We start from the raw sequence: 27,382 nt of genomic DNA on the forward strand, positions 1-27,382 counted from the left end.
GTTTTCTGGAACACAAATGGTCTTTCCAGATCTATGAATTCATAATCTTTTATCTAGCTTAGGGCACAACTTGATTTTTCTCCTCCCCTGTAAAACAGCTAAGGAATTATTTGAGAACTGTATTTGCTGATTCAAGAAACAGGATTTTAGAAGGTAGCATGTCAGATATTTTAGGCATTATGCTTCAAGAAAGATGTCAAACAGTTTGAGAGAGAAGAGGAAACAACAGCAAGATGCTGAGGAAGGGCTGAAAGACTTGGGGTCATTTAATCTACTGTGAGATGTGATATCTTCAAATACATAAATGCAAACCTGTAAAAAGGATGAGAGTAAATGTTCTCTGCATCTACTTCAGATAGAATAAGAAGTAATGGGTTTAAGTCTGTGGAAAGACTTTCAGACTAAATGTTAGGAAGAGCCTCTATTAGTAGTGATTATAAGAAGCTGGAATAGATGGTCTTGGTCATTCAAGGTTTTTAGAAACAAGCTAGAGAAAGGCCTGTTTAGTATGGCTTCACTATGGTGATCTTGTTGTTCTTCCCAGCCTTCTTTTGCCTTTTACTCTGCAATCATAATGTCATTTCATTCATTGTACAGATAGGAAAGGTGGAGTGTTGAAAAGTACCCAGCCCTGAGCAAACTAGTGTGCTTTCAAAGCTGACCCTAGTTAAAGTGTAGGCTGGACAAAGGGGTGACCAGAGTGTCCTATCCAAGTGAGATCTTCTGTGATCTTAAGCATAGCCCTAGGTGTCTTTACTAAGAGCAGATGCATCATATTTAGTCAAAAATACGTGCATGTGACTTTCAGGAAGGCAGATCCATTTCACTTTTGGAACTGATAGCCAGAAATTATCTGATTTCCAAGAAACTAGCACTCACACTTCCTAGATGTAAAATTGGTGCATTTTTTGCAAAACATGTTGAGAAATGTGTTACAAAAGCTACTTCAGGGGTGACTTACATTTTTTCTCTTTTTTAGTAGGGAAAAAAGTTCCCAGGGCCTTCTGTGCTGGTGACAGATGCTGCAGTGCTAATTCTGATACCAGATACCTTCTTGCCACAGGCAGGTGAGGCAAACCTTCAGAAGATGAGAAAATGAAGCCTTGCACATCCCCCCTGACCCAGTTAAAAATCTCTCTCTGAGCATTTGTCAGCTTGCACATCTCAGTAGAAATCTGTACTTCAGTAAGGGCTACACCCCTGGAGGACTGTTGCAAAGAAACATGAGGTTCTCCAGGACCTCAGTGAGAGTTTTTGCTCTTGTTTCACTCACTCATATTCTGAGCTTGTTTTCTGGCACCCGCTCCCATAATTTGAGGTCAGCCAGAGTACTTTAACATTTCTAATTTGTCTCTGGTTTGCCTTTCATTTCTCTTTAGTAGGCTTAGAGTTCTGAAGCCCCTTCAAGAAAAGAAACCACACTGGAAGATGAGAGCCTTGCATAGGTGTTGAAAGCTGTCTCTGCTCAACCTTTGTTTCATCATGACAAGTTAGTGTCTAAAATCAAAGCATGCTTATTACTTCCCATCACTTGCTTATAATGCCAGACCACTGTTCTAGTAAAGTCTGTTCCCAGACGTCAGAGAAGAGGAAGCTGATAGATCACAGGGGATTTCAGCCTCTGAGAGAGGTAGTCAACTATCATGTGCATCTGTGAGGCCCCCAGCTGGGGAGCTGGTGGTGATATTCTAATCACAATTTACATAAGGTGAGTTTTTGTGTCTTCCTTTCCTACCACGCCAGAGGTTGCCACTGTAGTTAACCTTTTAAATACGACTTTCTTGAGAAAATGAAGGGTCTACTGAAGCTACCACTTCTTCCAGAAAACCATGACTGTCAATGACTAAGGCATGGACAAAAGGAGCTGCAAGTTATTTAATTAATTTTTTTATTAAATGCAAATGAAATGGCACTTCCCAAAGGTTCTGGGCCTCTGCAGAATTTGTGAAAATGCAGAAAAATTAGGCTAAATCCCTGATGTAAAGTTTAGGTAGTAGACTTCAGGGTATTAACAACTTAAAAAGGGAAGAAAGAAATTTAGCAGAAGCCACCCCTCCTTCACTATCCTTTCCATAATCCAGAAATGCTAGAAAGTAAGGAAGTCTCTTAGTGCACACTCAAAGTTAACAATCCCATCTCTTTTACTGAGGCAGGCATTGTTTTAGAACAGGTTGCAAGAGAGAAAATAAATGTAGCCTCTGAGACTGCAGCCAGAAATCTGTGAATATTGACTTTATGGATTACCTTGAGCTCTGTTTGAAGAACTGTTGTCTGTAAAACCTGAACACCTACATACCAGCTGCTGTGAGGTGGAGTAACTCCATTGATTTTGATGATGCTGAATCCCTTTGCGTTAGGTGAAAATCTGGCTCTTTGTAACCACAAAGTGAACAGTGCCGAAACCTGAAGAGACGTGGTCTCAGTTCCAGGTCTCAGTCAACAGACGCTTGTGGGTGTATCTGACTATGTGCAGAAATGCTCTGTATGCAGTGGATGTGCCTTTTTCTAGATACTACCCCAACTGAGGGGCAAGTCGTCCACAGAAAATATTATTACCCACAGTTTCAGATAGAAAGACATAGATGGTTATTAATAAATTTAAGAGATCCTTATTAGCCAAGGCAGCTTGATTTTAGGAAGTGCTGAGTCCCAGTGCACGTGTCTTGCTGGGATGGGCTGGAGAGATTGTTAGTTACTGTTGGTTTCTAACTGCAGTATCAGAAAGTCCCTTTCTGTACACCAGTAGTTTGCTTGTCAAATATGTCTTCCCCTGAATGTCTTTCCCCTTTCCAAAGCTACAGTGTGAAAACTGAGTGTGTGTGATTCACCTGTGATGACAGGTTTGTGTCTCTGCAGCAGAGGTGGCTGAGCTGCAGCAAACACCACAGCACAGCTGTTGGGTGGAGTCTTGGTAATGCAGATGTGTGGTAACTAGAAAGTAATGCATATGCACTAGCTCACCTAGAAAATCTCATCTGAAAAGAGAATTTGAGTTTACCTGAGAATAAATGCCACTTGGTTGAAAATTCAGCTGCCATATCACTAGCTTAAAGCCAGCAAAGTTTTACTCTTCAATCATGCAAAATGATCACTCCCATGTTCTCAGTTGTCTGGTTACATCTCATGCTAAGCACATTCTTTACTTCAAACTTCAGCTGACCGAGCATGTCTCCTGACTAAAATCATTCTACAAGATGCATAATTAATTATGCAAGTCCATTAGAACATGAAGTCCTCTGTCTCACAGGCTGAGATTCATAACAGTTAGAAGGTCAGCCTCTTAACAGTGTTTCCAATGCTTATTATCCGCTGTTGTTAGTTATGTTACAGTAACCATGGCAGTAGTGTTCCATCCATGGGTCCCCAGAGGTGTGTATGGATGTATGAGAAGGCAGAAAGGGGAACAGGAGTTTGAAATCTGAGTTCAGGCTAGATCTGTAATTGCGGTGGTTAGGAATGTAAAGGGCATGGTAAGATCACCTGTGTGAAACTGAGAGAGTAATGCAGTTGATTCATGTGGCTGACATATGCCACTGACCAGTGTGGATGGGACTTTGCATGGTTCTTAGGCATTTGCCTTTTCGTTAGGTGAGCAGGAATTGTGCATGAACAGGCCTGGCCTAGTGTAGGCTTTTCTAACAGAAAATAGTAGTTGCCACATAAAATTCACAGAAAGCAGATTTCTTCACTTTGTCCGTATGGAGGAACATGGGGTTGTTTTCATCTCCAGCTCTGTAGCTAATTCTGCTGTCCTTTAGGCACTGGTGGAGTTCTTTGGGGATCCTGTTCTGGGCACCCATTCAGGCCTCTCTCTCCTGCTCTCTCTTTCCCCCTGAAATCTGCTCCTCTCTCTTCCCTGGCAACCATCCGTGTGTCTGCTCCTGTCTTGGGTTCCCATTTGCCTGGGCTGATGTTTGTTGAAATGAAATGGGGTAGGGAAGCAAAGCATTGAGGCTGCAGAATGAGGAACCCTGTGCAAGGAGCAGGACAGGGAACAGCCCAGTCAGGCAAATGGCTGTTTGCCTCTCAGCCTGCCTGTGCACCCTGGGCTGGTGCTGTGGTCTGGTCCCAGCGCTCAGCTCAGGGCTTGCGTCCTCTGTCCCCCAGTGAGGACTTGGGATGTAGGGAAACCCAGGGAATTTTAGCACTTGCCTGGAGGTTGGAAAGATCCAAGCTGGCAGCACAGGGAACAGCTGGGGCACAGGGAGCAAGGCTTTGGTGTGGAGGTTGGCTGCCGAGTCCTGAACCATCCTATGTTTCCATCTGTCTGTGCTGCCCCTTTTTCTTCCTGAGTCCACTGCCTGAACCATGCAGGTAATACAGGTACTGCAGGGCCTGGGTGGAGCAGCTCAGGTGAACTGATGAACAAACATTGTCTGTACACCCTATTTCTTTGGGTCTCCTACAGTTTACAGCCCTGGCCACTTTCTTAGGTGGAAAGCATCAGGGAACTTAGCAATGTAAGACAATGCCTTTTTCTTGAAGGTGCAAGCTCCACTTCTCACATACTTTTAGCTGTAACACTCCCTCTGCACTCTCCTCACTGCCTGTGAGCCCTGTGAGCTAAAATGGGGCTCAGGCTATTGTGGGCATGTGGGAGAAAGTCTTGCAAAACAGACAGGTGGAGAAGCAAGGTTCAGCAAGCTGTGGCTTGATGTAGCAATATGAAAAAGTTTGTGGTTTGCCAGAAGCAGTACCCTGTCTGATAGACATTTGGAGCCCGGGAGGGAGGGACTAACCAGTTACGTTTTGGGGGGAGAGTAACTGGATGAAGTGAAACTAGGATGGTTGATGTGTTTTACTGTCTAAGAGCCCACTCATCCCATCTAATCTTATAAGAAGCTTATGTGCTGTGTGGGTTGCTCGGGACTAACCCGGTACATGTCCCTCACTTGCAAGAAGAGATTGCAATGAAGAGCAATAATGAGCTTTGTTGGCATTAACAGACCTTCAGTTCCACAGACTTCGCTATTTTCCTTCCATGTGGGTTTGTGGGTGTAACCGAGAGCTGTACGTACAGCTTTGTTTCTGTTCTTTGGGCTTCCTGTGTGACTGTACCTGTACAGCATATCTGGTGCAAAATTAGCAAAGGAAAGACAAGAATTAGAAAATTATGTAATATAAATTGGAGGCCCTCGGCCCATGTCTCAGATAGGCTGCACAGGTGCTGTATCTCCCCGAGGCTATTTGTTTCCTTTAGTGCACTGTCAGGATTGTGTGGCTTCACTGCATGGTTTAACCCCGTAGTGGCTCCTTCCAGTCCCATGCTGAGCGCACAGGGTGAACCATGAGACTGCTCTGCTCCCACTGGTGTCCTGCCCCTCCAGGATGATGCTCCTCTGTAAAATCTGGATGCCATCCACGGAGCCTTAACACAACTGTCCTTGGGTGTGACATTATATTATTGAGAGGTGTACTAGAAGATTGAGATGAATATGTAGCACCTTAAGTGACGTAGTACAGCCCTTCCATTCACTGATCAGTTTTACAGCCAGTGGATGGTGGAAATAACAATTTTTTTCTTTTCTTTCAAAAGGCTGTGAAAACTGAGCGATGCTGTAGTTTATTTGAATGGATTATCTGCACCTTAAGAGGCAGATGGTTTCAGTCAGCACCTTTTGTTTCCTGCTTCAGAAGGCACAGTCTTTCAATTTGTTCACTTAGAAAAATGACCCTACAGCAGGCTGCTGTGCTTCAATTTTCTACGCTAGCATGTTTGATGGTAAGGTGCTGAGGTACTTCCTGTTTATCTACAAAAATCTCATCTTCCAAATCAAACTTGGCTCTCTGGGAACTGCTAAGCCAAGGTTCAGCCTTGCTGTACAAGTGAAACAAGCCACATTAAGATTTCACTACCCTTTGAATCTCCTGATGGTGCAATACTTCTTCCATGTGTGTATGGTCTCATTCTAGGTCCTGTTTGCCAGTTGTCATTCTGGGACTGCTCTGAACAGACCTTCTGGTGCTTTCAGCTCTCTGGGGTGACAAAAGAAAGCTATACGTGCCCAGATGAATGCACCACAGAGCTGGCTGGAAACTCGAACAGGTAACCCCAACACCCCTCCTTGCTTCCCTGAGGGTCTTTGGACTCTTCCCTGTAAGTACTGTGGTATGGGCAGAGTATTGCAAAGCATCTTTGAGAACCATATTGTTTTACGTGTACTTGTTCTCTGGAAGGATGGCCTTTTTTACTCTTTCCCTTCTGCCTGCAAGGCCTGTATCCAGGTCACAGAAAGCAATTAGAGAAGTTTCACACCTTTTGTTCAAACCCATTTAGGCTCTCTATTTAATGGCTGTACTTGTTTTTCAATTTAAAACCACTGAGGTAGAATCTATTTCAGAGAAATGATTTTTTTCTTATTCTGAAAGCTACTTGTAGTCTGTAAAAATAATTGTACCTTCATCAGCTGAGCAATAAATGCAATTGAAGGTCTATTTCTGGGCCTGTTCATACCTAAGTTTCTCCAAGTTTCCCAGTCCTTCACCTAAAATAAGTCTCTAGCCATGCAAGGATTGGCCCACTAAAACAAAAAAATCAACCTGAATTTTTCTAGGAGACAGTTTTCTACTACTTTTTTTTTTTTTTTTTTTTTTTTTTTTATGAGGATTGTCAGTTATTTACTGGATAATTTATATTTTTAAAAAAAAAAAAAAAAACACCAAAATATCAACATGTCTCATGGCCTGAACTAAAAACTTAGTGCAGAAACAATTACCATGATTTTTATCCACACTGACACTGTGACTGATTTCAAACGTGGAGGAGAGGTATAGCACAAGTGTACCATAAACATGATAAACCGTCTGGCTTACCAAAATAGCAGGGTGAATGCGTATGTGCTTAGCAGCTTTGGTGTTAGCTGGAATGACACCAAGATGAAATAGGAAGATAGAAGAGCCTTACTGCCGCTAACTTGAGTGCAAATCATCTGGTCTGTTACGTGCAGCCTGACACCTAGTACATCCTTCCTTTTCAAGAGTGGTGCAAATTTTTAACCAAGTTAAAGACTCTCTGCTGGCTGCCGTAAACCTCTGGTGCAAATATGACTAGGAGTGATTTTTAACAGCATTATTTTGCAAGAGCAGATGCATGATATCCAAGACAGAGCTGAATAAGTGGTGCAGAATAAGGGTGTGAGCTTTCTTTTCAAACTTTAAATGGCACCTTGGTCTTTACCTCCTTTTTATCTTCTTTCCCACAAACCTGAAGTATAATCACTTTTTTATACCAGTGTTGGGAGGAAAGCTTAGCATGACAGTTATACACAGTTATTTATGAACTAAATTTTTTTATTTTGACTGGTGTCAGTCACTGCTGATCATTTGTTATTTCCATTAGTTCATCATGGATAAAAGCAATATGCAATAAATTATCTCATCAATTATCCCACCAAGACAAAAACACAGTGCACTATAATTCAGTATTTTCTCACACATTATTTGTGACAATTCTTTGTAAAAAGAAAACAACCCTCTTCTCCTTCCCTGTCTTCCACAAAAAACCAAACACACACACAAAAGTATTCACTTTATTTTGGTTAATAATAACTTTAGACATTCATGGTGCTCAAAGATCTTTGCAAGGAGATAGAGTAAACTGGAGTTAAAAACTGAATCCTTGAAAGGATGTTCTTCAAAACTCAGAGAAAAATTCTCCCACAAACAGTCTTAGCTTTTACTAGGGAGAAATTAACCTGACTCAATATCATCTTCCTCACAGGTTTGTTTTACATGTTTCTATCCTAGGAAAACCTTCCCTTCTCCCCTTTGTCTATACTCAAATTATAACCAAATCAAAGTCAGACTAGAAGCAGAATCCTGAAAAAAGGAAAAATAAGAAAGCTGACTGCTTTTATTCCCCCTTTCAAGAGACAAACACACAGTGCAAATGCCCACCCATCGATAACGGGCTGTGTTTTGAATTCTGGCATTCCAGGGGAGCATCCATAGGTTCTTCTTAACAAAAGGGAAGTTTTCCCAAAAGAGAAAGGAACAACATCCTGGAGGGAATCTAGAACTGTGACTGCATGAAAGATGGTTGTTTGCAGAAGTCCTTGACACATTTATTTATTTACATTAATGGAGGCATATTCTGTAAATTCATTTTCTACAGTTAGTTCCCTTCTCTGCAATCTTTCTGCAATAGCAGAATGATTTAGTGCAGCGTATGTGAGGACATCTGAGCTTTCAAGTAAAACTGGGATGGAAGGAATGACAGGATCATTCCGAAGTGCATTAGCTGCTGTCCTCTGAGTGTTGAAAGCAGGGACATTGTTGTCATAAATTGTGTTGCCATGCAAGTCCTGCAGTGGGCTAGTCATGGAGCAATAGTAAAGTGAGGAGCTTTCTTCTGAAGCTTGAGTTGTCCCAGCAGCATGGGATGGAGCAGCTGCTGGACTTCTGACCTGCAGAAAACAGAACAGGGTACAGATCTGTGCATATCTAATTGTTGCCTGTGCTCCTGATAAATAGGAAGCATGTAAGATTTTGTTCAAGTTGCTTTATTCCCTTAAAACTCCTTTTGAAAACAGATTAATTGGATTCACCTGGTCACTGGATTTTATATTGATCTTTGAAATAACGTTAGAAATCATTCTTGTCTCTCCTGCCTTTCTCCCATTTCCCTTCCCAAACTCTCATGTCTTTTATTGCAAGTTGCCAACTTAAGGCAAAACTGATTTATCATTTTGTGAGAGCTCTTCTATGCCACTCATTCAAGGCTTTCCCTTCTCAGTTTATGAAATCTTTTTTATTTCCACCTCCAAACCCTAAACTACCTTTTCCTCATTGCCCCTGTTCTCCCATTTCCTGATCTCTTATCTTCTTTGTCTTATTATTTCCCAAATAAACTTTTCTCCTTCTCCAAAATCTGCAAATTCTTCTATAAATTCATCTCTCTTTAACGAAGTCCCATTTTGACATCCATTTTTCTAGCCACTTAGGATATACTGCTTTTAATTTTCTTTCCTCCAGCTTGCCCCTTGGGAGCTCTGCAACCTGTTTGGTGCTCTTTGATCTCCATCAACACTACCCCTGTGATTGATAGTTGTCAGCTCCAGTTGCATCTTTTGCGTTCTGTCTTCTGCCCATCTAAATTCTCTGGAACTGATTGCAGGACCTGTGTGAATTCATGCTACCCACATATGAAGGTTTTCTTTTTCAATCATTTTTCTTGCTCTGTGGGTCATTTTTTGTCTTATGCAGACTGAACCAGATCAATAGAGGTGCTTTAGGTGCCTAAACTCTTACTGGAATGGTAACAAATTAATACATTTTAACAGGAATTTAGATGCCTAAAGTTCCTTTGTGGCTAAGCCCCTTAGCTCCTTCCTTCAGCTCAGCCATGGTGATATCTCACACCAGGCAAGCCATGCTGTCCAGGCACCAAGACAGAGGGTCACTAAATCTGTCTCTGATCCTATGCCACATTTTGTACTACACAGAGATTTGTTCTCGGTACGTGGTTATGCAGGGCGTAGTCAGGTTTTGATGATGGAAAAATTTAAACATACCAGGCTCTTTTGTCTCTGTTGGGTTAATGGAGTTCTCTTTTGCCTTGCTGGGAAAAAGAAAAAAAAAAAAAAGTTATTTCAATAAATCAGCATTGAGGAGGTGCCTTTCTGCTTATGGAGGGAGTATTAATTACTATAGGAGTCCTTGCCTTGTTGAGTGGACCTCAAAGAATAAAAATGTATTCCCAAACTGGAATAGGGAATAGCTATTCTGACAAAAGCTAACCAACATAGACTGATATATTTATAGAATGAGTGTCTGTGTTCCACAGAGCTCCTCTGAGAAGGAGCAGAAAAAACTCCAGTTGTTCTTGTGGCCAGTTTTCTCTGTGTTCAGTGAACTGGGTGGGGAGAAAAAGGCACAGAAGATCCTAAAGTCATCCTATGAGCAAACATGTTAAATTTTATTCTAAGATGAAATAATTTCATTTTCCTAAAATAAAAAAAGAAATCCATGGGATTATAATAGGCAAATGCGAGATCACTTAAGACATCGGGGACTCTAAGTTCCATTCTTGATTTAGGACATGGCAGCTGTGTAAGAGTTCCTGTAAAGCAGGAGAGATTAATACTGAAATTATTTGATAATTTAGAGGGAAAATTAGTAATATAAAATGTAACTAAATAGAGCTGGACTGCATTTGCATAGCTAAAACTCCTATTTATTTCTAAAACAGGAGAAAAATTTCCAACTATTATGAAGTCTGAGGTTTTTATTTGTTCTTACTGTACTTCCATCACTCTGTCTCTGGAAGGGAACAATACACAGGGCAAATTAAATTCTTAAAGATTCGGTATCCTAACTGGCTCACCCAACAAGGACATCTCAGCAGTCAGCTGGGGTAGTTATTAGGGGACTTTCATAGAGCTTTGAATGCAATTTCTGTGAAGCTGTGAAAAGGAGTGGAATCAAATGCACACTAGGCAAAGGTTAGATGGCAAAACTACTTACCACGGTACTTCCTTAGACACCAAAACATGCATACAATGATGAATGGACAACAGACACCCACGGATGCTGAAGCATAAATAACATGCAATATCTTGTAGTTTTCAGATTCTTGAGACTCTTCTGAGATGCTAGTAGTATCTGAAATTGCATTAGCATGTATTAGTGTAGAGAAATATTTGACTGACCTTTTTTTTTCTTTTTTTTTTTTTTTTTTCCTAGTGTTAGGTCTTTCTGATGCAATTGGCTTCTTAATGTACTTAAACGTTCTCTAACTTGGTACAGCATCCCATGGAGACAAGATTAGCTTATGATCATTCTATGAAGTATGAAAATACTGGAAGGAAAAGTGCACAGAGAAGTGTAATAGGTGAACAATGCATGGCAAAAGGCTTGCAGAAGCAAAAAAAGGGTCAGAATTAGAGCACTGCTCTGAACTTCCAATATATTTTTGCAGTTGTAATTGTAAATCATAACCAACTGTGAGTAAAAAAACATACTTCAAACTATGTTAAAGTGATGGTATAGCATTTCAGAAGGGTAGAGTATACCACCAGGAGGTATTGTGATTGGTTTTGTCTCTTTTATGCTGAATGCTGGACAGTCCTAGCCTTGAAAACTATGACCTCTGGGAGACTGTATTTTGTTTAAGTGGGAGGAACGCAATTGTACTTTAGTAATGGCTTTAAATTTGTCTTGACTCCACAAAACACTCGATGCAAAAATTCACAGTTCCTTTCTCTTAGAGAGGAAATAAGAATCAGAACTTACTTTCTGGTGAAATCGTGATAATGTTTGCAGACTTTTCTGAAAAACAAAAGCAAGACGGAAATGAAATAGCAACTTGACATTTTGCACTGCAGTTGTGTTCTCTGCACCACATACTGAAGTTTTCACAAGACTCCCCTTCAATCTGCTGATGGAAGAGGAAGAAAAATGCAACAAGCAAAGGGTAGAGTGTTTTGGGGTGAGGGGGAATGACGTGTTGCTCTCCCACTGCCAACAGAGTAATTCTATCTTCCAGACCTCTTTGGCATTCAAATAGATCAGCAGAATATATTTCAAAGGAAACTTGCATCATGAGCTGGGCATATACTGTGTCTGCTAGCTCATTACAGCCATAAATTTTGATGTTGCTCACTCTGATGTAGCATTTTGTTTGGCAATAAACAAGGTTTTAAAGTTCATTAACTTACCAGAAGAGGAACTGGCAACAGAACAACCTTACAACTCAGCTGCCTGGGGTCAGTAGGACACTTACAGCCACACAGATCATTTTCTAGCTGCAAAGCAACATTAAGGAGGGCAGATGTGGGTCATCATAATCTAGACTGGGCATTCCAACTGCCTAAGTTAATGTGAAGGCCTCACTTGCCCTTAAGATCATTTAAAGCTATTTAACCTTCCCTGCTTTTGAACTTCTTGGGGTACAAAATTATACTTTCTCTCTGTTGCAAGAGAGATCATTCTCAACAAGACGCTTGAACTGCTTCCTCCTCTTTACTGTTGTGTGGCCTCATCGACTGCTACTACACCACCATTTGCATCCTGTCTAGTCCATGTGATGTATAACAAGGCTGTCCTCCCACCATCTTCTTTTGTTCCAATTTATATCTTTTTATTATCAAATAGTCTATTAATGGCTGTTTGGTGTTGGCAGCTTTGCTATTCTCTTCCAGATCCTCATGTTATTTCTTTAGTTTGTTCTTTCCTTTTATTTCTATCCTACCAAGAGGCAGGATAGAAGCATGAAGAAGGTGGTAAGTACCAGCACAAGCGTGCTACCAGTCAAACATGTTGGGAGAAGCCATCGTCCAGCATGCATGAGCTTTTCTGTACACATCATCCCTTTGTTTAAAAGGGCTCTTTTATACCATTCTCACCTTCAACAATAACCTTAATTCCATGGCTCTCACTGGAATATTTGTCCACTATTGCTCGACAACGATAAAGTCCACTATCATTCTGATGAACTGAGAAAATCTCCAGAGTAAACACATTGGACTTCCATTCTGTTTTGCCCTCCTTCAGCTGCACACATGTAGCCACCTCTATCTTGCACCACTCCATGACTGGCTTTTTCTTGCAGTAATGAACTGGACAGCATATAATCAAAGAGTTCCCGACATTAATTCTGTACTGGGAGTGTCTTGTAACCTGAATTTCAACTGGACAATCATCAAATCCTGGAAAAGAAGAAAAAAACATGACAAAAATCATGGTGGTGGATGTCTGCTGTATACTCCCCATAACATTAATCACAGTTTCTTTTCTGTGTCATTACTCAAGGCTTCCCTTGTCTACTTGCAGCAGATCTGATCTCTATACAGGACAGTGAGAGCAGATAACATCAAGACTATTGGTTCTTTCATTTTTAGAAGGATTGTTAAAATGCACTTTTTCCTCTCATATGAATTTTTTCCTTTTTTCTATAAGTCAGTCAAGTTAGAAATGTAAGAGTTTAGAAAGAAAATATATAAAATATGCATATGAAGTTTTCCTTTGTCATCCTTCTCACAGAAGGATGTTAACTTGCAGAAGTTAAGGCTTTTATTTGATAGAGTTCTTTCTAATTATAATATTGAAAAGAATTATATTTAATGCAAATATACCTTATCGTTATTCTTAAAATTTTTGTTATGTTTTGTTAAACTCAGTGTTCAAGCTATGGTATGTCACCTTAATGGTATTGAATGGCCTGACCTTTTATTAAAGATTCATGTTTATTGTGGTGCTTTTATTTCTCTGGCTAAGTCAAACTAACAAGAACTGTGTGATACCCACGTGCTCCCTAATTTCCTACCCTGTCTTACAGTACAGTGCTTGTGCACTGAAGAGAGTGATTGCTTGCAATGCCAGAGAAAGAAACCCTAAATGTATCTGTATCTTCTCGTTGATAGAAGAGAGTAGAAAAAATGGTGAAGTATGTTGAAGGCAAGTTTTGTAGGGAGGATAAATGTGTAGGGGAGGACAGAGCAGTGTTGGGGGCGGAGGGGTCTGTCTGTCAGCAGCCAGTGCTGATTCAAGGGACAGAGCCTCTGGGCCCCTGGGCAGGCTGTGCACATAACTGCGACACCGAACACCTCGCCTGCACCATCAGCCAGGATTTCTTATGCACGTGATATAGCAATCCTTGTGAATCCCTGGACAGTACCTTCAAGAGCTTGGGTTGGCCAGATTAACAGTTTTCATTTATGACCTCTAGTTTGCCAGCCTTTTCTTTACAAATCTGACAGCTCCGCACCACAAAGAAATTGTAGAGCATTCAGTAATACTGAGTTTTGAGCATGTGTGTTCATAGCCTTCGTTATAGCAGAGCTAATGCTTTGCTGCTGTTGATTTTTCAGTTTACTCTCTTTAAGGTAACTTTGGGAACGAGCGTCTAAAAATTAGGTGGCATTCATCTGCCTCTAAATCTAAATCTTTAATATTGTTCTCATTTTGACCTATCAAACCTGCGTGATCTTGCTTGATAATGAGGAAGAGGCTATTCACTGTAAAGCTGTTATTTGCAGCCACTGCAAGAGATCATGGTCTCTGATATACCTCTGCCATGTGCAATAGAGAAACTCATCTGCTCACAGGACCTGGCATCCTGGGAAGTTTCTGCTTTGAGGGGTCCAAATCTGAAATCATTCTTGTATACCAACTTTCCCTTAGTCAGGATGGCTTTAAATGAGGATTGAAGTGGGGTGAGTAGAGTGGCAAAAGCACACAGGTAAGCAACTTGGACAAGAACTTTAAAATTTGTCCTTGTGGAATGGGCAAGTGAAGGAAATTCAGATAATTTGGATGAAGATGAGAAAATGAACAAGGAGGACAATAGCTCTGGATACAAACAATGTCTTTTTACTAAATGAAAAAGTCTGGATAAAAGGAAGGGTAACTAGAAGCCTTAATTAATTCAATATCCCTAAGAAGACAAGGAAGAAGAGCAGCAGGATAAAAATAGTTTGGTTTGGCAAAGAAAGCTGTGGTATGTTTGAAGACCTGGGAGATAAGAACTCATCAGATATAAGTACAAAGGAAAAGGACACAAACAGAGCTGGTGGTCCATCCAATAAATAAGAGTACAAGCACTGAGTATCTACACCACAGTGCAGTAAAAGACTATCTTGGCTAAATCATGAACAAGCTTTTCACTGAGGTGAGAAGGAAGCCTCCAAAAGCATAGAGAAAATCAGGTTATTAAGGAGGGGCATAAAAAGAGCAACATCGGAAAAGTCATGGCAAAGAATGAGATGCACTTAGTAAACCCTATCAATTGTAAATATATTGATTGTAAAACTAAGAAAATATTAGTTCACTAGGTAGTGGAAAAAGCTTTGAATAGATTACCAGCAGTAGATTAGATTTCCCAGATAAATTAGAAAAATCATTTGGAAAAAGGCAGGCTCAGTTCAAGAAGATATGTGATAACCTTTGTGTTCTGCTAAGGCCTGATAAGTGTACCTAGGTCTTGTCCAGTCCTTTGCACTGCTCTTCAGGAAAGAAGAGGTCAATGCTTGGAGTCTCTCCAGGTTGGAAAGAAGCCAGCAAATACCATGAACACAATAAGGAGGTCATAAAGGAAATCTTGAAATTCTTGGGGTTGTTTCACTTAAAGAAAAGCAATGAGAGGAAAGGACATAATAAAATTATGTAAAGACATAAAAGAAGAATGAAATAATTCGGGTTTTCATGTTTCTGTTAGGTATGGGGTGAAATAATGGGCTAAAAGTGAAGTAAGGAAGGTTCATTACATAGTTTGAAAAATTTCCTAACTGTGAAAACAGTAATATCGGAACTGGTTTGTACGGGAGCTTGTAGAGTTTGAATCACTGGCAGCCTTGAGGACTAGCCTACACTGACATTTGTCACTGAATTTACCTTCTAACCTGCCAGTGTATGTAGTCATGTAGACAGGTTCATGGACGTCAGGTCCATAAATGGATGCTGTAAGGACTTGGGAAAGATGTACATGCTGATGTCCCCAGTGCAACTGCTCCATTGCTGAGGGGACAGGAGGAGAATGGACCACAGCCAATGGCTGTGCTCATGTGCTTTCCCTGGACAGCCTTTCTTTTTGCTGCTGCCAGGGACAGAGCACTGGTCTTAGGCAGTATGGCATTTCTTATGTAGTTTCCACTGATACACAAGATATGCTCATGATCTGCTTTTTCCCACAGCATTGCCTCAATAGTAGCTCCTGATTATAAATAAATAGGTGCTGTACAGGAAGAGATATTCTCCCAGGGACCAGCCATCTGGATGCAGTAGCAATAGCAATATATTTAATATAACATTTAACATATTGTACGATATTTAATGTGAATAAAATAATTAAACATAGTATTTCATATATTAAATATACCTAATATATAATTTTTTTATTGCAATGTATATGATGTGGCAAATATATTCCAGTAACAACAGCTCTAACATGTAGAGCCTGGCCATGTTCACAAGGTAGCATTTATGTGTTAGGTCAGCACATCCTGCTCAGTTATCTAGTCCCTTTTCTATTCCCTTGAATAGGAGCATTCTGAAAGACATATTTTAGCTATGAAGCAGGACCACTTATCTTTCACTTAGACTCTTGCACCTCTGATTAAAAGAAAGCATTATTTGTTTTCAGGCAAGTAGGTCATATCTACTTTGGTCATACCGCGGTAGCAGCATATGGTTATCAGTAGTCTGAAAATGGAAACTAAAAGCTCAAATTAGAAAGTTGAGGTTTTCAGTTATTTCAGCAATGATTGCCATGGAAGATAACACTTCAGGAAGTATCTATAAAGCTCGGATTGTGCCCTGATAGCAGCTTGCTTTCTGGTATAATCCTATGTAACATGTATTTCCAGAAGGATGTGTGTCGGGTACGACTTGAAGATCTGCAGATCTCTGCAGAACAGATATTTTTGGGTGTCCTTCATCTAATTACTTTATCATATAGTTTTATCTTTTTCAAAATTCTCTTTTGGAGAAAAACCAACCAACCAACCAAACAAACAAAAAAAACCCCAACAAAACAAAACCGCAAACTTTTCTAGAAGGTCCAAAACATCCCATTTCTTTTAAAGTTTTAAAACAGATTTCAGTGACACTCTTTCATTCAACATCATTATTAACCAGGGAGAGGGGCAGGAATTGTTGTACCTCTTTCATTCTTATCTTTTTCCAGTGCAAGGAAGTCATGTTTTCCTTGATTTTGAATCATCTGTTGCTTTTACAGCAAAATATACATCACTGCCTACTGTCATTTTTTGGAAGAATCACCTGATCAGATTTTGTACATCCAACAGCATTCACTTGGTACAGGGTTACTAATCCTCATGGATTCAGATGAACGTTAGTTGTGTAGATAGCTGGAAAGGAAAATGTCTTATCAATGTTAAATATTGCTCTAAAGAAATTGTTATCTTGCATTGGTCAACGTAACCTAGAATAACACTCAGTGGCAGAACCTCCCAGAGGGAGAGAACAGGGGTGATACTGGGTGCACAGAAAGTTTTGAATTATCCTTCAGCCTCATCCTGAGTGGGAATATAGACACGTCCTGAGCAGAAGCCTTACTGAGGTCTGGATATATTTCTAGAGTAGTTTTTGTGCAGCCCTTGTGTCGTGGTTTAGGCGCAGCCGACATCAAAACACCACTCAGACACCTTGCTCTGGAGGTGAAATGTATAAGCAGTTCCAGTGTTATACACTTGCACTATCACAACAAGAAGCTTCCCTCCCTACGACTTCCTGCACTACTACCAATTAAGCCATAAGGAGCTCTTCTACGGCTAACAAAGGATTTGCTTAGTTACAATTTGCTTTTTTAAAAAAAGTTCCACTGGCATTGATATTACTCATCTTACTTTTTCTCATATATTATATTTTTAAGAGAGTTCACATAAAATGCGCTAATACATCTCTCAGTCAGGTGAGTTTGAAGAGTGTTTCTCCTTTTTTCCCAAGTGCCTATGCCAACATGTGCCATGATCTTGCTCCTTCATCTTCTGGTGCTGATCATTCCCTTTTGGTGGTGACCACTCACTTACTAGTATAATTCCAATATAATCAGGTCTGGTTAAGTTACGTTTCCAGAGCAAAATTCCCTGCCATTGAGAGGGCCTGACTCCAGCAGCCTTGCTTTCTCCAAAAGGTTACCTATGGAATATGCCACTGAGCTTTGGGAACTGCGCGGGGGAAAACTTGTACTGCACTTGCTACCCAGCCCAAGAGTGTCACTGCCTGCCCACAACTCCTGAGCAGTAGCATCCCCTGTCCCGCTGACCCTCAGAGGTACTTTCAGATAGAAGTTTGCGTGGTGCTGGTCCACACACACCTGTTGGCTCTTAGCCTTCATCTCTGGCTGCTGCTGCAGGTAAAAGTGTTTGGCAGCCTGCTGTCAATTAACCTGAGGGTACGAATCCTCTTCCTCTCTCTTAAAATAGGTGGGGTGAGGCTACTGGGTTTCACTTGCTCTTCCATTTCCTCTAGTTTATAGTGCCTTTCTTTTCTTTGTTCCAGCAAAGGTATAGACTTAGTAGAAGAAATTTAGTTTACTGAAAATTGATTTAATTTTCTTAGTTATCATTTGTGTATCCCTTGGAAGAAGCCTGTGGGTGCTAGGTAAACACCACTATTTTATTCAGTGATTTTTATTTTTTTTTTCCTGCCAGTCATATAGAGCAATCTTTTTAACTTCCTAACTAGGAGCTATACAAGCTACTGCTTGCCTTTCAGTGTGTATGAGAATTTGTAGACTATTTTCAGAGCCTGCAAAAGGGCCTTCCTTTCAGAGGCTTAAAGCAATTGGACTTTAGGCTGCCTTTAATTATTTTTTTAGTTGTTATGAGACAATGCTTGGAGCATGAAAAATAGTCACAATTGCTTTTGTATGTTTCTGTGACTTCTTAGTGACTGAATGACTTGGGGTTTAGGATTTTCAAACTTTTGTTAGAAAGAAACCTAGTCCTTGGTGAATGTTATTAGTCATCAATTTGGGGACCTTCTAGGACAACATCATCAGAAGAGATGAGTGAATAAGGGTTAAACATTTTCCTTAGGCTTTGGAAAATTCTTAGTTTGAATTATTTTGAACTTTGATAATTAAAATCTGGGCTAGAGAAAGCCTTTTCCTATAATCCAGCCTTGTTTTCTCTAGCAATTAAATGTGGGAATTCATAATAAACATGCCCTGAAATATCTAATTAATCTTTCCTCTCTCCCAGATCACACCTCACTTGGCAAGAAACTTTAAGTTGCTAAAAAGCAGTGAAGAAAATATTTTTAAAAACAAAAATATTTGGGACCTTTTTTATATAGAATAAAATATTCAAGACAAATCTTTCACAGATTTCCTGTAAAGGTCATTTGCCAGGATAGGTATCAGTGAAGATTTGGGATTAAATAACAATATAAACCATAATATCCTAGAGAACGAGTGATATATTTTTTTTTAAAGGGGAAGAAAATTCAACACATCTGACAATGAGAGAGAATCTTTTCTGTTCATTGGTTGTCATTAGGAAGACAAACATGAAATAAACTTCAATTAATGAAAGCACAAACAGGGCATGACGTACTTTCCCTGTGAGAGTGTATCTTAACTTTTTTCCGTCTGCTGCCTCCTGTGCCTATGAGAAGTCAATGGTAGAGACACTGTCTGCCAATTATATTCTATACGTGCAAGCACTTTCTGAGATAAATTTAATTACCATTTCTTTAACGTTGTTATGAGCTGAGACCTAAAACCTGTTACAAGGTCTTATACCGAGTCTTAAGTTTTCAATGTCACGTATATGGGTGGTCGTGATGAGTATCTGAATGTGCAGTTGTCAAGAGGGTAAAAGAATCTGTAACATAGGGAAGCTTTATATGTCAACTTCAAACTTACACTCCTGGGTAAGATTCAGATTGACTAAAAGCACTTTTTCTTTTAGATCACTTGAGTGTGTTCCTGAACAAGCTGCGGTGAGCCAGGCTCTATTGTACCAAGAATTGATTTGCACAGGTAAGGAAAATCTTCTGTAGAGTGTACTGCCAGGATAAGGATTTCAAACGAAAGCATGTATTCTATAACTTGTACAAGAACAAAATACCCATGACAATACTTTCTTTTATAAAAACCAATTTTTTTTTTCTCATTCTTATGTTGTAGAAAACGTAGTCGTGACATGATTCATTAAGCGAACAAAAGGTTTAATGGAGATGGCTTTCCATTTACCTAACTCAACCTATTTGTAGAAAAATAATAGCTAAAAATTGAGCCTTCTAATCTTTGAATTGTAAATGCTGTCATTCACACCTGGTCATCTAAGAACTCAGAACAACTCCACTAAATTAGGACTTATTAACTGAAATTTCGGAGGCATTTGTTTTTAAAAGGATTTATCTTTATTTTGTTTTTTGCCTCTCTCTTCCCCTTAAAAAGAAAAAGGAACAAGGGATGGGATAGAATACCATATAAGTCATATGTATCATTCCCTGAGGCAGATAATGGCTGAGGCATAAAAATGTCAATTATTCTAGCTGTCTACGGTTAGTTTTGAATCCTATGTTCGGGCTGGTCTGTGAAAACAGCAGAGGACTAGTAATGGTTTTAAGTCAAATCCAATGTTCTGGGAAGTTTTTGATTAGGGCCATAGCATGAAAACTGCACCAGAAAGTGCATTGCTTTCTAGGGGTTTCACATTTAACATCAAGTTCTTCATTACTTTGTTAATTTTCACAGCAAAAAAGTTAACGGGCTGTGAGAAGAACTCATGGAAAAATATGCTACCTCCTTGAGTTTAGAAAAGGTGTATTTAGAAAGAGAAGAACTTCAGAAGACATATTAAGCGATACCTGGATAGGCATTTTTCAGAGTTCTCCCAGCTTGAGAGAAAGCTTTTCAAGGAATGATGTAAAATTTTATTTTAGTCATTTTACATATTTAGATGACAATTCAGATTTTTCAAAGAATGTAATTTTGCTAACAGAAATTGAATTTTAGTCCTTTTCACTTAATTTTTCCCATGTCATCTTAAAGATACACTAATGCACTTTTTCTAGTGAAGGATTGCCAGGGTCCTTATCTGCTCATGCGGGATCAGGAACGACACAACACCAATATGATGATCAAATCGTTCGTTTATTCTCCTATCCTGGTTACATTTATAGTACACTAAGTGCCGTACACGCGCACATCTGTACTCCGATAGGCTGCATACTACCTACACGCGCTGTTCAGGCGCCTCTACAAGCAGTTGTATTTGCGTACATACAACCTGAAACTTACAAACTTCTCTAGTTGTATCTTATTTTATTCAGACTTGTGTGCTCTTGCTGACCATAGTCATTCCTTCTTTTGCTGACCATAACTATCCCTTTTTTTGCTGACTTCATCTTGTCCTTGCACTGTCCTGTCTGCATTAGCTTCCTTCTAATGCAGCCCAGACTCCTACAAAGGATTTTCTGGGTTTCTTGTTTTTCCTTGTTTTTTTTTCTGGCAATGGTTGTATTTGTAAAGCTGACCTGCTTGCTGAGGTAGATGATGGAGAGTTGCATCATCTTTTAACCACTCCTTGATGAAAGCTGTGTAAGTGCAGAAAACACGCCTTTATATCTTGATGACTGAAACTTGAAGATGGAACATTTCTGTTTAGCTGAATGTTAGCATGTGCAGGCTATCCCACAAGAAGGTCTAAGAGCACGGTGTTATTAGAGCCGAGGATGGTGACCACCACTAGTGAGCAGGTGTGCACATACTGAGCTACTGGCTGGGACTTCTTGGAGCCAGGGAAGGTTTGATAGGCTTTATTTTCATTGAGATGAAACACTCCGTTTCCTTTCCATATGCTGTCCAGCCATCAACAACCACTGTTTGTGAGACTGGATGGGATCAACCTGTTACAAAGGAGATGGGGTCTAAATGGACTAAAATTACTGGGGTGAGGCGGGAGAAGGTACTTCTGCTTTTGTGATTTACCAGAAACAAGATTACTTCTCCTTCCCTAATTTCAAAAATATTTGCTGGTTATTGACTTTGTATATGAAACCTGAGTGGTCAACTCTGATTCTATTAGGAGTAAAGGAAACTTTGGATAGATTTGCAACATACAAAGCTTAAATAAGTTGGCTTCAATTTTAAGCTTACTTCAAACCAAAATAAAAATCAAACGAGCTTGGAAAACTTACAGCTAAAATGTAAATACATTAAAAAAACTTTTACATCAGGGTTCTGTAAAGACTGACTTGAAAAGCTTTTCTCTCTGTAATACTTCTGTAAACATGATTCTGATATTTGTAGTAATGTAGGCATGTAGAATGAAATAGTATTGTTCTCAGAGCACCCCAAGTAGTTTTGATGCAGATCAAAAGATAAAACCTAGTAAAACAAATTCTGTGTAAACCAGACACACGCTCTAGGCAGAATAACAGAAATTACATTCTGTTTTAAAAACAGTATCTAAGAAACTGGCAGATGAGTATGGAGGGTTTGTCAGTGGATTAATGAGCTATACAGGGTGATGCAGAGAGGTGACTGTGTGAGGGACTAATAACACAGGCAGACTTAATGAAGTGAGTAGAAACAGTAGTTAATTCTTACAAGAAAATAAGATACTTCTGTTTAGGCTATGAAGGAGGTTATCAGCTCTAGATACACCCCCTTCAGAAGCATGTTAGTCTATTCATTTGAAAATCAAATGTAAAGCAGTTCAGTAGCCTCCCTGAGCTCAGATCACACCCTGATTAAGAAACAGCTGCATCTAACTGACCGGTAATTCGTATCTTTTAAGCTAAATGTTTGGGTTTCCCTTCCCAGGCAGATGCCCTGAATGCTTGTTTAACTTTTCCTACTAGTATTAAAAATGTATTTTCTTCGTAAAAACAAGGAGCGTCAAAAGATGCTATAGATGTGCAGAGTTAGTCACTCATGTCAACTAAGCTTCACGTAGGCAATTCTATTTGTCTGTGTAATTTTAGCAGTGCCTTATAACAAATGCTATTTTGATCAGTTTATCAGTCTGTATATCTGAAATGTATCAAAAGCAGCTGAGTGCATCCGTTACAGTAGCTATTATCCTTTCTGTATGACTGCCTTCCTTTCAATACTAAAATTTACATCTCCTATACGATATTAGTAGGGCAGAACTTGAAACAAAATAATCTCTGGTAAAAATATTAGGAGTATACTGGGCACAGAGTAGTTCTCACATCAGTCCAAATTAGGAGAACCTCTCTAATTAAAAATGTTCAAAGTTGAAAGCGGGATGAAAATTAGATGGAGTTAAGCTAAGTAATTGAAGGTACACTTACTTGTCTGGTAAGGACAATTTGCCGGATCCAGTTCAGAGATAGTAGGATTCCTGGATGTCAAGCAGAGGCTTGAATGCTGCCAAACCCCTTGAAGGCAGAGCCTTTGGCCACAAAGCAGGATGTATTTGGTCCCTAGGTGCTAGCGTTCTGGTCTAGACTGTTACTTAATATTTCTCAATTTTTGGCATCATCATCATCTTTAATCCAATTAGAAGTCTCTGATACAGCAATAAAATAAGACACAGATTATATCTGAGGTACACTAAGCACTGCTTTGGTTTCTGTTCTCCCCCTGCAATGTTTAATAACTACAGACAGGTTAAATTATAAGACCACATCTTACCGTAAACTTGATAGTTGCTCTGAGCCAGCATTACCAGAAGGATGTACAGTAAGATCTTTTTTATCAACATGACTGGAGGAGCCTTCATTGTCTGGGCATGGTAGAGAGAAGAGGTTCCTGTGGGTTTAAAAAGTGCAGTTCAGATGGCCTCTTGCATCCTGTTAAGTTTACTCAGGGTGTACGCCTGTCTGAGCTGATTCCCTTTTCTACTTCAACTATCAAGATAGTGAAGAAAGGGGCGGGGAAGCAATACATATATCTGCAAAAATCTGACGAGTTACACTGTTGTCTTTTTTGGTGTGGTTGAAACATGAACTGCTTGATTGTTTCACATCAACTCAGAACTCCTCTGACTCAAGGCAAAATATCTTTCACCCTTCTCTGGTTCCCTTTACAGTGTAACAAACATAGCTGCAGATTTTTTTTTTTTTTTTTTTTTTTTTTTTTTGGAAAGATGCTCCTGCAATTGAGGTTTTGATTTTATAAGCAGGAATATAGCAGAGAGAAGGGATGCACAACAGTGTTTTAAACTTGTTCAGTCGTGTATTACTCTAATTCAACATTAACAAATTAAGAAGCTGAACAAACTCACTATTCACAAGCTGGTAGATGACAGAAACACATGTCTGAATAGTCTTAATTTTCATCACATTAATTTACAGTAATCTGAACTATAAGGGATAATTGCTTCCACTATTTAGTCTTAGCATCCACTGTATGTGGCTTGTGAGGATTCTTTACTTCAGTTTTTTACTAGTAAATATCTTGGATGCTCATCTATATTTTCGAGCCCCTTTCTTTAAAAGGCTTTGGCAAATGTGACTTCTACTATCACCACTGACACTTCATTACTTCCTTTATCTCCTTTCTTCTTAGGAATAGGGTTGTTTTGAGGTTTTTTTTTTTTTTCATGGTGGTTTGAGAATCTGCCTGAAGATGGCAAAGAATCTGAATTTTTCATGTTTTATTGTTAAGACTTTATTACCTCCTTGAGACATTCCTAGGAGCTTTTTTATTTTTCTGGTATTTTTAAGTTATAAATGAAATCTTTTAGATATCCAAATGGTAACTTATATTCTAATTTTTTGAGAAAATCAGTCACTGAATTTGAGACACTAAAATATTCTAGTTTTCCCTTAAAAGCCTGTTTTTCAAGGGATAGTAAATAATAAATAAATATAAAATAATTATTTACCAAAGGAAGGAATGAGAGTCTTAACTCATTCCTTACCATTAGAGTATAACTAAGAGAGGGAGGAGCATATGCATTTGATTCAAGATGAGATATCATTTGAAGATGGCAGAAAAAGATCACTAGATGGCACTGATTTCCACTATCTGTAGTAACTCAGTAACTTTGCTATATGCAAATCAAACCTCCGCTGAATCCTGACACCAAGTATTTAAAGAACCAAGAGAATTCAGTGCAATTCAAATGCAACAGTTGGCACGGTTCTGTGTGTGTTGGATACTGTTTTCAGGAAGAGACTCCAAAGATATGGAGTAAAATTTGGACCTGAAGATTGTTATTAATAGTTTCTTCACCTGATTCAGTCTACTTTGTCATGTCTGCTGCTTCTTTACTGAATGCAAGTGGAAAGAAAAAAAAAAAAAGGTCTATGCAATGTTCCTCAGTTTTATTTCTGATGAGACCAAGGTTGTGTTTTGGGGTTGCATTTTCCCTGTTTGCAGGTGGGTAGGCATTGGCCTCTAACCACACAGAGAGACATGGCATTTACAGCGGGCTCCAGTAAGTCTACTGAAATGACCTTCATAATACTACATGAAGAAGCTTTAGTATCTGAAAGGAACAACAATAATTTAGTCTTGCATCCAGTCTTACCTGTCACTAGTGATCACGCAGCTTGCAGAAGCATGGGCTGCCACGTGAGCTATGGGTGGCCCCGGCAGCCTGTTCTCATGCCTTACTACTGTAACTCCCTCTTAAAGGAGAGATCAGCTACTTCATTTCTATACAAGTCCTTTCCTTTTTCACAATATGAGATTCTCTCCATCCTCTTGCTTTTTTCTGAGCAATTTCAGTTTAACGTGATGAGCTAAACTTTGTTAAATCAAAGAACACATCTTGAGCCAGGTTTTAAAATGCAGGCTGAGCACGGGCCTAGATGCTCTCACAAGAGGTGTCAGTTCATTCAATATAGAGTTGGTTAAGAATCTACTCAAGGTTTTGCTGCATATAAAACACTTCACTAAGTGTAAGCATGGGTATTCTAGTTAATGGATTCATCTTACAGCAATGATAGGTTTCAGAAAAGAACTAAGGCAAGGAGGTCTCATTTACTGTGGTGAAACCTAATACTGAAATTGGGAGCTATTCTGTACACTGAAGGACAGATTAAAAAAAACACTTGAGGCAAACCAATATACAAACCCTCCCTAAGAACCTCTAAAGCTTCTAATTATTTTTCTTCCAGCTTTGAACAGAACTGCTGAATGATACCCTCTCTTCACTGCATTGCTGTCAGCTACTCTATTCGTCAGGAGAAAATGCATGATTTCCTTTCCTTGGGTCCTCAGGGACACAATAATTCTCACTGAACAGAAGGATCAGATAGGAGGAAAAAGTAGAAGTATCCATTGAAAGATACTAGAAACTTCCTAACAGATGTGTACTCTTATTTTAGTGTGTTCATGGAGCACATATAAGAGTACTGCTCATTTCACTGTAATTACATTCACGTCTAATCCTCTGCTTTTACTTCCCATTCCTGTGCACTATTAGACAGGAGAAAACACAAAAAGAGAGCTAAGTACTTAGATACATCAAAAAGATGAATAAATTTAAACTGCTGGTGTTTGTTTGGCTCCGCTGAACACGGACTCTGCATACCAATTAAAACCAGTAATCTTCCTAGTGTCCTTCTCCAGATCTAGCAGAAATCTTCTAGCAGAATAGATGTTCTTTTGCAAGACTAAATCTTCAAATGTTTCTGGCTTTGGAAACTTAAAGTGAGAATGGAGTTGGGACACCCAAAAGCTAAACTGAGACTGAAATAGCTATTCAGTAATTGTTCATAATTTCTATTTTATACTTAATTTTCTATTTTATAGAACTCCATTAAAGTATATTTAATATATAACATAGAATCATAGAATCATTCAGGTTGGAAAAGACCCTTTGGATCATCGAGTCCAACCATCAGCCCTACTCTACAAAGTTCTCCCCTACACCACATCCCCCAACAGCTCATCCAAACAACCCTTAAACACATCCAGGGATGGTGACTCCACCCCCTCCCTGGGCAGCCTATTCCACTCTCTGACCACTCTTCTGTGAAAAATTTTTTCCTAATGTCCAGTCTGAACCTCCCCTGTTGGAGTTTAAAGCCGTTCCCCCTTGTTCTGTCACTAATCACCTGTGAGAAGAGACCAGCACCAGCCTCTCTACAATGTCCTTTCAGGTAGCTGTAGAGAGTGATGAGGTCTCCCCTCAGCCGTGTCTTCCTCACACTGAACAGTCCCAGCTCCCTCAATCTCTCCTCACAGGATTTGTTCTCCAGGCCCTTCACCAGATTCCTTACCCTCCTCTGCACTCGCTCCAGCACCTCGATATCCCTCTCGTATTGAGGTGCCCAAAACTGGACACAACACTCCAGGTGTGGCCTCACCAGTGCAGAGTACAGGGGGACTATCACCTCCCTACTTCTGCTGGTCACACTATTTCTAATACAAGCCAGGATGCCGTTGGCTTTCTTGGCCACCTGAGCACACTGCTGGCTCATGTTCAGCTGCTTCAGGGGTAACGTCGGTCTTGAGGCTGCCCTCTGTCAAGCCTGAGTGATAGTTGCTTGCGGTAGCTCTCTGTACCCTAACTCAGAGCCTGCACCTTGTGCTTTTCCTTCTGAGATGTACTGTCTGCTTTTGAATATGAAAGAGGTGACCTCGATCACCAGAAGACCCACAGATTCCAAACTCCTTGTAGAAAGAGAAGAATGGTGGGATGGGAAAAAAGAATTCCTTAAGCAGAACTGCCACAAAATGTTTATTGCCCAGTCTCTGCTGTTGAGCCTATGTAAATGACAAATGCCAAACCTAATTATCAGTATAAATGTGGTCTAAAAGCAGTTATGTATACTTCATCCTAATACATCTTGGATATGGGTTAAACTGCGTGATTCAGTTAGGAAAGTAAAATGTCACCGTAAGAATTTAGCATGGCCTAATTACTAAACTTTAAATACATACTTCATCCGATTCTGCACTGGCTTCCACACAAATCCTTACTGATACGTTGATTTTGCAAGTGTGCATCTGCTGTTTCAAAGAGGAATTATCCACACAAGGAAA

General features: G+C 39.7%; 1 protein-coding gene and 1 long non-coding RNA gene across 2 annotated transcripts in view; one reads left to right on the forward strand and one right to left on the reverse strand.

Annotated features, from left to right (window-relative positions):
* LOC141938178 (uncharacterized) overlaps window positions 1-12,586 on the forward strand; it is a 28,612-nt gene extending 16,026 nt beyond the window's left edge. Inside the window, exons 3-4 of the long non-coding RNA XR_012627192.1 lie at window positions 5,914-6,046; window positions 12,551-12,586. This is a non-coding gene — a long non-coding RNA (uncharacterized LOC141938178). The remainder of the gene's footprint in view (window positions 1-5,913; window positions 6,047-12,550) is intronic.
* Window positions 7,516-23,660, reverse strand: BTLA (B and T lymphocyte associated). The gene is made up of 6 exons (XM_074856794.1): window positions 23,075-23,660; window positions 12,345-12,647; window positions 11,233-11,268; window positions 10,465-10,602; window positions 9,513-9,559; window positions 7,516-8,405 (listed from the first exon to the last, which is right to left on the reverse strand). Exons 1-6 carry the CDS (start codon window positions 23,160-23,162, stop codon window positions 8,064-8,066), a joined length of 954 nt encoding a protein of 317 aa, XP_074712895.1. The 5' UTR covers window positions 23,163-23,660; the 3' UTR covers window positions 7,516-8,063.
* Between the last annotated feature and the right edge of the window lie 3,722 nt (window positions 23,661-27,382).

Source organism: Strix uralensis, chromosome 2, assembly GCF_047716275.1.
Source record: "Strix uralensis isolate ZFMK-TIS-50842 chromosome 2, bStrUra1, whole genome shotgun sequence".
Classification (NCBI taxonomy): Eukaryota; Metazoa; Chordata; class Aves; order Strigiformes; family Strigidae; genus Strix; species Strix uralensis.

Excerpts from the sequence above, each read along its gene's own strand:
- BTLA (XM_074856794.1), bottom strand. The coding sequence starts at position 23,162 with ATGAAGGCTCCTCCAGTCATGTTGATAAAAAAGATCTTACTGTACATC. Across the intron at positions 12,648-23,074 it reads GAGCAACTATCAAGTTTACG|GATTTGATGATTGTCCAGTT; the intron begins GTAAGATGTGGT and ends CTTCTTTTCCAG. Across the intron at positions 9,560-10,464 it reads GTGTCTAAGGAAGTACCGTG|CAAGGCAAAAGAGAACTCCA; the intron begins GTAAGTAGTTTT and ends TCTTTTTCCCAG.